The sequence below is a fragment of the Cajanus cajan genome, chromosome 3 (assembly GCF_000230855.2).
Source record: "Cajanus cajan strain Asha chromosome 3, NIPB_CcT2T_4, whole genome shotgun sequence".
Lineage (NCBI taxonomy): Eukaryota > Viridiplantae > Streptophyta > Magnoliopsida > Fabales > Fabaceae > Cajanus > Cajanus cajan.
The window spans coordinates 38,845,366-38,862,297 of record NC_138519.1 but is presented as its reverse complement, the minus strand read 5'-3'; the positions used below and the strand labels follow the sequence as shown (position 1 = coordinate 38,862,297).

General features: G+C 27.7%; 1 protein-coding gene and 1 pseudogene across 2 annotated transcripts in view; both read left to right on the top strand.

Annotated features, from left to right (window-relative positions):
* Positions 1-16,932, top strand: part of LOC145956275 (uncharacterized) — a 96,040-nt pseudogene that overhangs the window by 24,561 nt on the left and 54,547 nt on the right. The gene's annotated exons all lie outside the window — the stretch shown is intronic.
* LOC109791382 (ethylene-responsive transcription factor CRF6) lies at positions 15,597-16,430 on the top strand. The gene has a single exon (XM_020350676.3). It carries the CDS (start codon positions 15,597-15,599, stop codon positions 16,428-16,430), a length of 834 nt encoding a protein of 277 aa, XP_020206265.1.

The following is a 16,932-nucleotide window of genomic DNA, read 5'->3' as shown; positions in this document are numbered from 1 at the left end:
ATGAAAAAGCAAGGAGTCTTATTAAATATAACAATGACTACTTGTTTTAATATATTTGTTTGCAATATATACAACTTAAATAACTTTTATAATATATTATTAATTTTAAATTATATATTTAATAATATAATATTTATGTAAATATTACATATATTATTTTGTGATATTAATTGTAAGCATATTATATATGTACATATTATTTATATTTGTAATTTGTATTAATATACCGTTTAACATGTAATTTTTTATGTATTTTTTTACAAAATAAAAATAAAAATAATTTTAAATAAGATAAAAAAATTGAAATTTAAAATAAGATATGAATTTATTAAAATTTATAAGTATAAAATATATTTAATATGAATATTTTTTTAATAAAAATAAATAAAAACCGAGTCATGCGATTCAACTAATGATCTACCAGTTCAACCTTTGACCTACTGACCCAGTACCTTAACCGGTTCGATGACCGGTCCGGTTTTTAAAACTATGCTCAATAGTGATGGTTATTTGGAATTTTTTTATTTGGTTATTATGAAATCTTAAGGTTATTAGCATTAATATGTTTTTCTACTAAATTATTGTAAAAGACTATACCACAATATAATATTTTTTTACTTATAATCATATATAATTAAGGCTGTTACTAATAGTTTTTTTTCTTTTGATTATTGTAAAGAACTTATCAAAATATTAAATACTTTCTAATAATAATTATAATAATATTTATAAATAAGATCGTAACAATAATTATTTGGATTGTCTTCTTATTTGATTATTATGAAGAACTTATCATGATATTAAATACGTTATATTTATAAATAAGTTTGTTGGTAATATTCATCTGAATCTTTTTCTTAATTTTCTTAATTCATTATTGTGTAGATTTCATTCAAATATCAAATATTTCAAAAAAAAAATAAAGGTTATTAGGAATAACCATTCTGAATTTTCTTCATATATTTTGTTATTAAAAAAGTATAAGATTATTGGCTATAAACATTTGAATATCTTTGTTATTTGATCATTGTAAAAGTCTTATTAAATATTATCTATTTTCTAAAACAAATATGTTAAAACTAAAATAAAAGTTTATTTTTTAAAAAATTACATAAATATGGTTCTCCATTACAGTTAAGGATGAGAATAAGTTAGGTTAAGTTAGACTTTATATATATAGGTTAGATATGTTCTACAAAATTAAAGATCAAGTTTGATCTATCATAGGCTTTTTTATAAGTTTGACATGACTTTTTTAAAGTTTGGTTTGACCTATGAGCATATTTAAATTATTAATATTAATTAAGCTAATAAACTAAATTTTAGAAATCAGCAAAATTATTTTTAAAATATAGCTTACTCAATATTATTAAAACTTAAATTTTATAAAAGAAATATAGGAGAAAAATTAATCATTTTCTGTTGAAGAGATAATTCATGCATAGTAATGTATGTTAATTTACACTCATGCATAAGTCGTAAACTTATACATCTATAATGGAAAAAATAATTATATAAAAAAATATTTTAAATGTTGATAATTGATTTTTATTTTATAAATTTATTTGTTTATTTATAGTTTTAATAATATATATATATGTATATTATTTTTTTTATTATATTATATAAATAAATAGACCGACTTATTAGGCCTAATAAGCTTTTCTATAAGCCTAAACTTGACCTTTTTATATAAATGAGTTTTTTTGAAAGTATAAACTTGATTTTTTTATTAAATAGGTCAAATCGGACCATACTTTAAAAAAGTCAGGTTATATACTGTGACACTCTCTACTCCAACATACATATATATACAATAATTATAAAAATAAAATTCTTCATCATTAAAAACCAAATCTCCAACCACATAAGGGTAAAGAGTTCACATTCATAAACTTGATCCAAATAACATGTCAGTGAAATTACAAAGAAATAAAACTGAGTTTTCAAATAGTTTAATGGAAATAGCATCCTAAACTAAGCCTAGCTATGCCCCGATGTCACATATTCTATCAGAGCATGCCCAACTGAAGCCTAAGCCTCATCACCAACATCCTTATGTTGATGATCACCTGCAACACAATTTAAACACATACAAAGAACAACAAGAGAGTGAGAAACATCTCACTCAGGTTCAGGTGCAGAAATAAAGGTTAGATAGCACACACACAACAAATATATTACAAGTCACAAGCACCAATCACATATAAACAATACACATACATAATCAGTATCACATGTACACTCATTTATCATGCAATGATGTCATGGACTCGACTCACAAATGCATGCATGTGGCGCCATATAGAAGTTTCACATTTCTCATCACTAGTATACTGCTACAGCAACATACCTGGGGGCACGTTCATTCATAAATACATCATTGTTGACCAAAGGTACACCTAGAATAGCTTGTTACATCACTGGTATGCGGCCTAAGTGGCACACCTGGAATATATCATTTCATCACTAGTGACCCAAGGTACAGCTTGTTAGCTTGTTACATCACTAGTATGCGGCCTAAGCGGCACACTTGGAATAGATCATATATGCACACGATACATGTCACACATTCACTATTTCATTGACTCAACATTTCACTTATCATGTCTCATCATATCTCATGTCACATTATTTCATAATATCATATCACAGATCATATGTTCACCTTTCACATTCTCACGTCATATTCACATAGTCTCATACAAGGAACTTCTCGTAGTCATATACATCAAAATAGTACATAAATCATACCAAGAACTTATCCAAAACATGAAGTCATCAACAATTTTACATATAATGCCTCAAAATCATCCAAAGATCATATCCCTAATTTTACTTCATAGGGTTTTCCACAAGGGATTAGGGACCAATCCTGCTATCCAACAATTATTCCCACACCCCCGAGCGAGGTTTCTCACTCCCCCCTTACTTGGATAAGTAGAAGATGAAGCTAGAGCAGAGTATAGTTGATATCCTTCTCTTGGTTCTCCTTGGTCTTTAGAGAGTGTGTCCAGAAGCAGTGCCAGAGTTTGCTATTTATAGATGTCAGAAGTGGCCAGAACGGCCCGTTTCAGATCTAGAATGGCCCATTCTGGACTCGTTCGTCATGTGTAAAATTCGCATCTGGAATGACCCATTCTTAAACTAGAACGGCTCATTCTAGAGTTGAGTTTAACTCATAATGGCCATGTTTGAAACGTCCCGTTCTTAATCCAGAACGGTCCGTTCCCAACAAGGGTTATAGGCCATTTTGATGGTTTGGAATGCTCTGCTCCAGTTTGGGAAGGTCGTTTCCAACTAGGGTTTATAGGCCTTTTTAGTAGTTTGGAACAACTTGTTCCAATTTGGAAACGGCCCGTTCTAGGCTACTAAAATTTAAAATAGTGAGCTTTGAGCCTTCATATAATTTTTGAAAATCGGGGTGTGTAACACCCCAATTTCCTTAAAAGGATATTTTTTATTAATAATGGCATTTTCGTAATTATTGATGGCATTTTCGTAATTTTAATAAAGGGACAAGGGTATTTCTGGGTTTCGGAACGGGCCGTTCCAAATGCAGAACGGGCCGTTCCAAAAGAAGGAATATGCTTGTTTTTAAAGACCCAGAACGGGCCTGGAACGGGCCGTTCTGGTATGGAGAACGGGCCGTTCTGGAAGCAGTACGGGGCGTTCTGCTGAGATTGAGAACGGGCCGTTCTGGTTTCAGAACGGGCCGTTCTGCTTTTTGGGAACGGGCGTTCCGGTTTTGGAACGGGCCGTTCCAGTTGAGAAATTTGCCCACGTTTGAAGGATCCGGAACGGGCCGTTCCGAAATCAGTACGGGCCGTTCTGGTTGCGCCAGGAGGCCTATAAATAGGGGCAGGGGGGTGAAAATTTTATATTCAGTAAGAAAGTGAAATCCTAGAGAGAGAAAGAGAAGAGAGAGAGAGAGAGAGAGAGAGAAAGAAAGAAAGAAAGAAAGAAAGAGAGGGAAGAAAAAGGGGATCCAGAGGAGGAGACCCTGCCCAAGTTTCAACTCCGCCTATCCAGGTAAGGGGGGGAGTGAGAACCTCGCTCAGGGGTGTGGGGATAATTGTTGGGTAGTTGTTTGTCGGATTGGCCCCCAATCCCTTGCCGTTGTTCTGTCTGATTTTCTATTTACTCTATTTTGTTCCCTGTTGAGGATGCCGTTGTTCTGTTTGATTTTCTATTTACTTTACTTTGTTGTTTGTTGAAGGTGCCGTTGTTCTGTTTGATTTTCTATTTACTCTACTCTGTTTTTGTTAAAGGTGCCGTTGTTCTGTCCGATTTTCTATTTATTATACTTTGTTCTTTGTTGAAAGTAATAAATGAGTATGAAATTAATGTTAATAATAAATGAGTTTTAATATGAACAAGAATGCTCTCTGTGAATACCTATGCGGACCTTATGAGGAGTATTGATGACATGACCATGTGAAATATGGACAAATGACATGAGACCTAAGAATGGACTATTGAGACAAACTATGATTATGATACTATGACAAATAATGATATGATGTACTAAATGAAATTATGTAATAAGTTAAATGTTGAGTCCATGAGATTATGAATGTATGACATGCATCATATGCATATATTACTCCAGGTGTGCCGCTGAGGCCGCATACCCACGACTAACAAGGTGTACCTTATGGTCACCCACGACTAACAAGGTGTACCTTATGGTCACCCACGACTAACAAGGTGTACCTTAGGGTCACCCACGATGTAACATGTTAACAAGGTGTACCTTAGGGTCACCAGTGATGTAACCAGGTGTACCTTAGGGTCACCAACGATGAATTGTGAATCTTCCGTATGGCGCCACATGCATGCATTTATGAGTTGAGTCCATGACATCATAAGCATGATAAATGAGTATATATATGTGATATTGACTATTTATGTATTGTTTACATGTGACTTATATATGTTGTGTGTGTGTGTGCTATCTAGCAGTTATTTCTGCACCTGAAACTGAGTGAGATGTTTCTCACTCCCTTGTTGTTTTTGTATATGTTTTAAATTGTGTTGCAGATGATCAGCATCATGGGGATGTTGGTGATGAGGCTTAAGGCTTCAGTGGGGCATGCTCTGATAGGATGTGACATCGGGCATAGCTAGGCTTGTTTTTTTTAGGGATGTTATTGTTTTAAAAGCTTTAATTTTCTCTTCTTATGTAATTTTGAACGTTCTTGAGAAAAGACCAAATTGTACATCTTTGTTATATTTATTATTATATGATTTGGGAGTATAAATTAATCCCTAACTAGGAGGCACTGCCACCTTTACTGGAGTTAATTTATATTTCCTTTATTATTATTTGTATATATATGATTTCTTGAGTTTAATACTTATATTTGACTTTTTATGATTGATGAGTTACGAATGTGAATCTTCTACCTTGTTATATTTGAAATATTTGTCAACTATGAAAGATTTTATTTACCCAAAAAGAAGAAAAGAAATATTTTATTGTTGTATTTGTTGTATATTAATAATGGGGTAGAGGGTGTCACAGGGTGTTACATATACCCCTGTAAGGCCTGATCTATTTCCATCCCTAATTAGAATTGAGATATGCATGAGAAAGACTTCACATTTGTCTATTTAAATAAATAAAAGGTTAAATTATATTTTTGTTCTTTTATTTTATTTTATTTATTTATTTTGGTCTTTTATCTTTTAAATGTAGGTCAATTTAGTCCTTTTGAATTTTCTTTTACTAATTCAAGACTTAAAATTTGTTTCACAAGATTTACTTAAATGAAAATTATTGAATATAATTGAAGTTCAAATCAAATGTGTTATAAACATGGTGAGAATACAAAATTTCAAAAAATCCAATTTCATATTAGTTTTTAGTTGTTCACAAAATATATTTTTCACACAATTTTTATTATGTTTATAATCTTTTTAAATTCAAACATCAATTACATTTCATAGTTTTTATATTGGTGAACCTAATAATGTTATAAATTTTACGTCTTCAATCAATCAGAAATTAAGTATTATATTTTTTTAATAATTAATTTAAATTTAATTATATATTTTAAAAAATTTTAATCAAGTGAATGATTGGTGATGAATTATAGCCTATATGAATTATCATTTGTTTTTTGGAGGACTTGGAATAGACCATCTCCTATAGGACTTAGTTTGGACTTCCTTTGAGAAGAAAACCTTTTTGATATTACATATATATATATATATATATAGAGAGAGAGAGAGAGAGAGAGAGCATATCAAGTGAGAGGGAATTTATTATGAGAGATGAGAGGGTTAAAATATAACCCTTAGATTAATCAAGTGAGAGAAAATTTGGGGTTTAATCAAGTGAAAGGAAATAAATCTAAGGGTTATATTTTAACCCTCTCATCTCTCATAATAAATTCTCTCTCACTTGATATGCTCCCTATATATACTAAACCAATATTTTTATGTATTATTTTGATTATTTAGAGTGTGTTTGACAATACATTTGAGTAGTTTATAAATTCCTTTGACCAACTTATAAGCTAGTTTGATCAAAATAAACTTGTTTGGTAAGAGGGCTTATTTTAGGAGCTTATAGCTTATAAGCTCTTAGTTTTTTGTTCCTTTTCCTTTTTTTTATTTATCATAATTTACTTAAAATCTTTCTTTACCTTTTTTTAGATATTATTTTGCTTATTAGTGTGTTTGGTAAGACTTTCAAGAGCTTATAAGTTCCTTTGACTAGTTTACAAGTTAATTTGACTAATATGAACTTGTTTATTACATGAGTATATATGCGCATATAAGTTCTTTTAACTAGTTTATAAGCTCTCTCTCTCTTTTATCCTCGTCAATTTTCTTAAAATCCTTGTTTAACCTTTTTTAATTTAGAAACTATTTTGTCTATTCTATCATTCTCTCACTCTCATTATGAAAACTATTTTACATCATTTTATACTTATTAAATAGCCTATCAATTAATTTTATCCAAAATTTTCAATTCAATCAACGGGCTTATTACTTATAAGTTTTCAATTAACTTATAAGCTTTTAACTAGCTTATAAGCTAATGTTATGAAACACACCTTAAAGGGCATTTGGTTCACAAAATGGTTTTTACTTTCTTGGGAATATGACATAAGGAATGTTAGTTTTCCACATTTGGACTATTATTTTTAAAAAAATAACATTCATAGGAAATATTGTCTCTCAATAATGATTTTCGCATGCGTTTCCCACAGAATTATTCCCAAGTGAGGAGGTGGCAAAGTAATTTTCTGAAGTTAAAAATAAAGTTTTAATGTGGTAAAAATTGTAAGTTTTATGATTTTGTAATACATCAATTATATAAACTTAAAGGATCTTTGAAATTCATGATACTCACATAATTATAAGAAAAGTATGTACCTTTCTCCACAATGGAAATCTCCTTCAATACTTAAAGTGCTTTGATCTTCTCGAGAAGAGAACCAAGATTTCATTCCCTTTGACTTTTCTTTCTACTCTTTCTATCTTTCGTGATGGCTAGGGTTTGAGAGAATACTTTCTGTCAAGGGTCTGGACCTTGTTTCACATTAGTGGATATTTATAACCCTTAAAGATTGTTATTCCCATCAAATAACAATTATTCTCAAAACTGCTCCATTAAGCTCATTTATGATTTAGTCCCTAATTATTTAATTATTTATTTATTAGTCCTTTTATACATCACATGTTTCTCACATGAGACATAATTATCATACATTCTTCCACTTGACTCATGTGACATTTCTCATAATGGACAAATAAATAAATAAATAAAATTAACATAATGCGCATTAAAATGATTAAATCATTTTAAAATGACTAATTGAATTAATCTTTCCATTCTTTCTCTAGAAATGTGACCTAAACGTTTATGTCATAAGTAAGCAGAACATTCCCAACGAAGTTCTCATTCACGGCCATTCCAAAAGACTTAAGTCTTGCTACAATATTTGTCATCTCGATGACATGCTCATGCATAGTACATGAACCATCAAGCTTGATGGTGGTTAGTGTCTTCATTAGTGTCCCAACAAGAGACTTATCAGCTGTTTGAGACACTCTCCCATAAAACCCATAAATCTTTAGCAATTTCAGTTTTGGGAAGAGTTATCTTAATACTGTCAGCAACAGTCATTCTCATGAACATTAGGACTACAAGAAAATAGGTTATTCGCAACGACTTTTTTACAACAAAAAATGAGTTGTTGGTAAAGACAGTCATTTGGCAACGACATAAAAATTTTGTTACGATAGGATTTTATTTTTGTTAACAAAATTAATATTGTTGCAAAAACTATGTGTTGTTAGGAAATGTACTACTTTATGTCAACAATATCAGTAGTCGTTAAGAAAAGGTGTAATGTTATGTCAACATGTTTAAAGTTGTTGGAAAAAATGATAACATAAAATATTTAAAACAAGATGAAAATTTATCTAAATGTTTAAAGTTGTTAGGAATGACACTTTTGAGAAAAATATAAAGATAAAATATTTTAAATAAGATAAAAAAAATCGTCAAAATGTAAAAAATGAGACTTGAATCCTTAATCCCTTAACTCCAATAATAATATTATAGCACTAAGCTATTAAAGTTCATTGATATTATATGAAAGTAATAATATATATCTTAAACATGGACTAAAATTTTACACTTATTTACTATTATATTAAATAAAATTTATAAAAATACATGTTTATTTGATTTAATTATAATTTTCAAAAATAATAATTTATAATTTATAAATTATACTATAATTAAAATTCAAATTTGTTACTATTAAATAAATTTTATAAAATATATGTTTATTTGATTTAATTATAACTTTAATAAGTAATTAATTTACTTATAAATTATATTACAATTAAAATTCATAATAAATAAATATTTTTAATTTTATAATAACTAATTTATATTATAATACAAATTTAATATTTACAACTAATAATTTTCTTAACAACTAATAATTTTCTATAAAGCATTGAAATCTAAATCAAAATTAAAATTTAAAGTAAAATCAAAAGAGATGAGATATTAAGTAAATCTCCAAAAACTCTACAACTAAAGAAAATTAGTTAAAAATAATTTTGTTAAAAAATAACTTCCTAAAATCACTCATTTTCAAGATAGATATTCTAATTAGGAAAAAATAGTCACTTCATGTTTCTTTATAAAGTAAAATTTACATAAAGAAAATAATAAAAAATAGTTATTTACAGTGAATTTTTTGCATGATTAAAATTGGATACAAGCCTATATATAGGAAAAACTTATGTCTTTTGTTATAATTATAGATTTATCTATATGCTACAAACTTGCTCATACAAATTATTATTTTTTTAAGGGTGTTCATACAAATTGTTAATGGTAGAATAATTAGAAGTAGATCATATTTTTATATTTTGGTGTCAACAAATTCCAACTTATATATATATAAAAATAGCGGTACAAATTACAAAATTAATTTTAAATTTTGGTTTAAATTATTTCTTTGATGTTTTTTTTATTTTTAAAATATATTTTAGTTGTTGACATTTTAATTTTGTTACAATATGAATTCTTTTATCAACTAGATGAGTGAAAATTATATGTTGTTAGGAAAAGTAGTGTTTTATACTAACAATATTGACAGTCGTTGAGAAAAGATATTTTCATATTTTAATGTATTTATTATTGATAGAAATACATTCTTTTTATACCAACGATATAACAACTGTTAACAAAAAAATTTAAGTTAACATATTTTACGTCGTTGGACAAAGTACAAACATAAAACATTTGAAAGAAGATAAGAAAATGTCAAAAATAAGAAATTCATAACCCTTCACTTTAACTACAATACTAAACCACTAAGTCATCAAATTTTCTTAGCATATTTTTAAAAATAATATATATATATATATATATATATATATATATATATATATATATATATATATACTTTAAATACGAATCATAAATTAACATATATTTATTACTATAAAATATAAAGCATGTATTTTTCATTTTCAATTTTTTTTCGCCAAGACTATAACTTTCTTAGAACAAATGAATTTTAATGTATTAGATATTATAGATTAGAAAATTCAATACCAACACAACCATACTTTAAAAGAAATTAAAAAATATGTTCGATGAAATTAAAGGACATTTTTATATGTTTAATTTGTACAGGTTGAATGATATTATACTCATCGAGCTTTTGGAAGATATTGGCAATTTAATTAGAGAATGAAGTTATTATTATAATTTCATTTTTTATGTAAATAATTAGTTAGAAATTCAAGACAATATTATGTAATGGTAGTTTCTTTTTAAGGAGTGAAATGGTAGTTATGTTTTGTTAATATTTTCATATCAAGAACATAATTAATATATTATAAATTTCTTTTTATATTAATTGATTTATGATTTAATTTTTAACATCAAGAATATAGTTATTGTATTGATTTCTTTTTTATATTAATTTATTTATGGTTTAATTTTGTGTATTATAAATTAACATATAATTAAATTTATGCTTCTACGAATAAAAATAAATTAAAAATAATATAATATTTTAATTTTAACCAAAAAAGTTTACATTAAATATTTTATAATATTAATAATTATTAAAAAATAAAAATTTATATTTATTATTTTTCTTATGAAAAAGGGAAATGGTCACAACAGAAATTGTTGCGAAAAAAGTATTTTATTACAAAGACTTTTTTTTCGTTGGGATATATCATATACGGTAACAACTAAAATTGTTGAAAAAAAAAAGTTTTGACAACAAAACAAATGACAAAATAGCAACAATAATTATTGTTGTCAAAACATTACCATTAGTAACGACATTTAAAGTTGTTGAAAAACTTTTCGCAACAACGCTTATCGTCACAACATGCAACAACATTTTTTTTGTTGAGAAAAGTATTTTTTACAACGACTATAATTTTTTTACAACAATAAATGTCATTTCGAAAAATATTTAATCTTGTAGTGGCACGCAAAATTTGTTAGACTTTTCCCCAGCTTTATAATAGGCTTTCTCTTTATCGCTACTAGAATCAATAATAGCAGCAGGTTTCTCTTCTAATATAGTAAGGTCTAAATCCAATACACCGAGGTGAAATTAGACTTGCTCATTCCAGTCAAATAAGCTAAGCTAGCCTATTAAAAATTGGAACAGACGCTACAAGAGAATTCAGTAAATTGGGAACAAATACTTTATAATAAAATTTCACATTAGTGTTTTGAGACATAAAGTACATGCTACACATATAATATATTCAAACATCAATCACTAGTATATTGATGCTCTCCTTTGGGTGATACATCAACACACAACATACAAACATAATGATGCTAATAAATTTAATCATTATTTTGCAATTAAACATGCACCAATTAAAATTATCTAATACCTTTGGGTATATAAATAATTTAATCGCACACATAAGTCACACACAATTATATTCATTAAATATAAGAACAACTAATCAACCTTTGTGCGATACATAAATATCTTATAATAATGAATTTCAATATACCCATAAACAAACAATTATTTTATTTAACATCCATTATTATTCTATGGGTAATTGAATTAAATCATCATTAATTTGGAATTAAATAAATATAAAATTTGGCCACTTTGGTGACTAACAAATTCATCATACAATTAATTCCAAGTAAATAAAAAAACTTGACTAGTCCCAATTTAAAGTCATTCACGAATTTCATAAAAGAAAATAAAATAAAACTTCATACTTTAGAAATTGAGAACATTGGAATTCTACGTTGAAATACATGAAGGTAACATGCGCAGTCACAAATTTCAAAATTTGATTAAAAGGAAAAATAAATTATTTTCAGTTTGAAATGTTAATTTCTACGTTAAAATATATAAGGATAGAATGCGCAGTCACGAATTCCAAAATTTGATTAAAAGAAAAAAATCAATTCTTTCCAATTTAAAATACAAATTCAGGCATTTCAAAAAGGGAAACTTTCTTTCAATCACTCGAAAATTTGATTAAAAGAAAAAAATCAATTCTTTCCAATTTAAAATACAAATTCAGGCATTTCAAAAAGGGAAACTTTCTTTCAATCACTCGATTTTAAGAAAATAATTCTTACGCGAATGTCATTAGGATTTCGATAATGTGGGATTTAATGTATTGATCATAATTCAAAATTAAAAATTTCATTCATGATCCAAACAAACAACATGTAGCGGAAAATTAAATCATAATTCCTAATTTATAAAATTAGGGTTCATATGAATTGGGATTTATATGTATATAATTGTCTCAAACATCATTTAATATTGCAACAATGACCTTGACAAAATTATTCCACTTCAGGTGGTACTCAAAGGATCAAACATAATATTTATAACATATTCGTTTATTTATCTATTCTTTTCCTTTTCACTTTTCATATTATTTTCCCACTTCCGGTGAGGAAAATATTCTTTTATTTTCATTTTCATACAATTATCTCACTTTCAGTGAGAAAATATCCTTTTATTTTTATTGTTGCACAATTATCTCACTTCTGGTGAGAAAATATTCTTTTATTTTCATTGTCATACAATTATCTCACTTTCGATGAGAAAGAAAAATGCTTAAAATTTCTTAATTTGACAATGTCTTTTAGGTCATTGCAAAATCGTTATATGTATATATAACATTCATGGAGAATTATACAATTTTACAACACATATCATTTACGGAGAATCATTCAATTTCAAAACCTTGCACTGATACCACATGTAAGTTCTATGATTTTCTAATACATCAATTATAGAAAATTAAAGGATCTTTGAAATTCATAATACTCACATAATACTAAGAAAAGTATGTCCCTTCCTCCATAATGGAAATTTCCTTCAATCTTTAAAGTGCTTTGATCTTCTTGAGAAGAGAACCAAGATTTCACTCCCTTTGACTTTTCTTTCTACTCTCTCTATCTTTCTTGATGGTTAGGGTTTGAGAGAATAATTTCTGTTAGGGGTCTGGACCTTGTTTCACATTAGTGAATATTTATAACCCTTAAAGATTTTTATTCCCATCAAATAACAATTATTCTCAAAACCGTTCCATTGAGTCCATTTATGATTTAGTCCCTAATTTTTTAATTATTTATTTATTAGTCCCTTCATACATCACATGTTTCTCACATGAGACATAATTATCTTACAAAAATGTCATGTTATCTTTATTTATTTATTTAATATAGTAAAAATCTTTAATTTTGAGATAACATTTATAAACATTCTCATAAATATTTATGAGCAACCAAACAAATTTTCATGAGTTACAGGATTTATGATTTCCATGAATTATTATGATTCTCAGATAGTTAACATTTGTCATATATCAAAGACCCTTTACATGTTATTCTCTCACTCTCACTATCAAATTAATATATATGTCATTTTTCATTAATAAATTAACTTATCAACTGATCATACCAAATACTTCTAATTCAATTAGTTAACTCATAGACTTTTAATTTTTTTTTAACTCCTAACTTATAACATATAAACTTTCAACGAACTTATACGTTTTATAAGTTTTCAATAAGAAAGTAAGTTAATTTTATCAAACACACTTAATAATTGATTACGTAATTATAAAAATCTTCATAAAATTTAATAAATTGATTAATATTAATATGTTATATAAAATTAAATATAGGATTAAATGTATTTTTAATCCTTAAACTCTTGTTAATTTCATTTCTAGCCTTTGAACAAATTTTATTTTATTTTAGTCCTAAATTTTTCTTTCATGAACAAAATTACAAAAGATCTTAATGTCCCTATGTCAAGGAAAAAAAATGCTAATAGAAAAAAATCTCTCGGACTAAAAGTGAAAATCAATAAAAGTTTAAAAATTAAAAACATGTTTAATTTTAAAATTTACATAAATCATATAGTTGAATTAATTGATTTAATTAAAATATATACTCCTTGCAATCAGCTTAATTATTATAATTATATATTTCATTTTTATAAATTAAAATAATGGTAATAACATTTAGGCGAAAAATGATGAATATAATGATGTTATGAAACATCTTTTTATGTAAAAACCGTCTTTGGGATAATATAATATTATAAACAACAATAATAATAATAAATCAACCAATCAATAAATAATATATTGTTATTATTATTATTATTAAAAGCAGTTTTCTTTTTAATGTGTATTAATTATATTATTTTATTTTTCTAAAATAACTAAACATTTCTTTCATTTCAACTTCTCTTCATTTTTAATTTTTATTTTATTTAATAAAGTACATAAAAAAATAAATAACTTTTTTTCTGTCGCATTTTTCTTTTTATTTTTTATTTAATTAAAATACATAAAGATACTAGTTGCTTCTTTATTATATTTAAATAACATATTGTTTTTTTTCTTGATTATTATGTAAAAGTAATGGAACGTCTTGTTTTCGCTTGATCCCCAAGCAAAGCCAACAACATTGCAGAATAGTGTGCCCATTTGTTCCTGTCCACAAATTATAACGTCAACATAGCTTTTACATGTATTTATTTCGACGTTGACATCTTCTTCCCTTTATAGATTTTTTCTTAGGGAATCGCGTTTTTTGGAAAACGAAACACATTTGATTGAATAAAACATGCAGTGCAGCAATATATAGTTCATCATTATAACTTCGAGATAGTTATATTAAAGAATTTTAAAATATTTTTTTAACAGCAGAATCTTAAAATAATTAGAACTAGCTAGCTTGTTGGAGCTTTTATTTGTATTGATACTGTTTAATCATTACATTTATACATAAAAAAAATTACATTTATACAGTAAAATTTATTTCTTTGGTAAAGAAAAAAAATGATAAAAAAATTATTCATTTCACCACAACGGGAGTGGGCTGATATAAACAATGATGACATTGTATTGACTTCAAAAGAATTAAAAATAATCAATAATGACACAAGAAACGAGAATTCCTTGGTGGCCAAGCATATTACTTTTATCTCAAGAACAGAAAATTGACTTCTCATTAAAAAAAAAAACAAAAAGTAATGGTACGGGTGATTTTTATAAATTTTCCTACAAATTCACCTATTACTTTATAAAGTAAATATTTAATATCTTAAAAACATAAAATACACTCAATAATTACTATTAAAAAACGAGAAAACAATATTGTAAAAATATTTAAAATTAAAATTTAAAAATTAAATTGAATCGTTTAATAATGATGAGATTAAATTAAAGTTTAAAAATAAATTGAGAGATAAAAATATAATTTTAAAAAAAGTTTAACTAAATTCCTCGGATTAGTCTCAAGCAATTACTAAATAACGGTCTTTCTTTCTTTTCAAGATTCTTCTCGCAATTGCCTAAAATCATTTACAAATTCGCCAAAAGTTTCCTTCAATTTTACAAGGAAATCAAGCCAATGATATTTCCAAATATTTAATGCACTGATATTTTATATATAAAATAAAAATCTCCTTAGACAAAAAATTTGAACTAAAACAACAAACATATCATGCTATAAAATAGAGATTCTGTAGCAAGAAATTCTTGATATTTCACACACTGCCTCTCTAGCTACCATGGAACACAACGAACAAAGAACCATAACCACCAAACTCGTGAAATCCAAATTCTTCCCCAAAGTTGTTCGCATTTCGGTCACTGATCACAACGCCACAGACTCCTCCAGCGATGAAGAAAAAGAAGAACACATCCCGAGGATCAAGAAAGTAGTTAACGAGATAAGAATTGTGTGTGTCTCAAGCAATAACAACAGTGGTTGCCAAGAGAATGAAAGTCTCAAACAACAAGAGAAAAATCAGCGAAAATTCCGCGGCGTCCGGCAGCGGGCCTGGGGCCGGTGGGCCGCCGAGATTAGAGACCCGGCCCGACAAAGGCGGGTATGGCTCGGCACTTTCGACACTGCTGAAGAGGCCGCTATGGTGTATGACAGAGCCGCTATTAGTTTAAGAGGTGCTCAAGCTGTTACTAATATAATCAAACCAACAACACCGTGCATAAACCATAATATTACGAATGAGATTAGTTTCTGTGTCAATGGATCGAAAGATACATGTGGCATGTGGACAAAAAAACCTACACATGTGGTACAAGACGAGGATGTGTACGGTCACAATGTTGTTAGTGTCACGAGTTGTGGATACCCTTCACCCACTTCTGTTCTCATGTTTCGGCCTTGGGTGGAACCCTTATTATTGGAAGATACGTCTCAAGGGTTGATAGAAAATGATAATGATGATAATTTCTTGTTCCAAGATCGTGTATTCTACGAAGAACCTCTTCCTATGATGTTTTCTAATGTTGATTGTGTTGATGTTCCGTTGTACGAGGATTTTGAATCGTGTAAATGGGACTTAGATAACTATTTCACTGATCCTTTGTTGCAACCATGATGAGATGTGGGTTCACAAAGGAAAAAAAAGTTGTATCTTTGTGTTTAGTCTATTTTGGAGAAATTTGTAAATAAGCAGATTAAAGTGTTGTTAGTTAACTCCAAACAAGTTTTGATTTTTTGTTTTTTAATTTGTGGGATATTTTTGACGATGCATTGAGATGCATTGTGCAAAGTTTTGGGCCATTCATGCACTTAAGCTTAAAGTGAGTCCACGTTTCGAGTTCTATGGTTGGCCACTTAAGGCACTTCACAGCCGCACATACTGCATTATGTGTGGTCAACAAAAAACATTTTCATTGGCAATTATGATTGCAATGTTTTGATGTTACTGTTACCTTAGCTATGTCTATGTTAAAGTCACTTTCTCAAGTACCTTGACAGAAGGATCGATGTTAGAGGCTTGAACTACCAATTTGGAAGTGATACTTTCGAACATACACATTTTAAAACAGAGGCATGCAAGCTCGTGTGATTCACATTGAACCTGAAATCTGAAATAT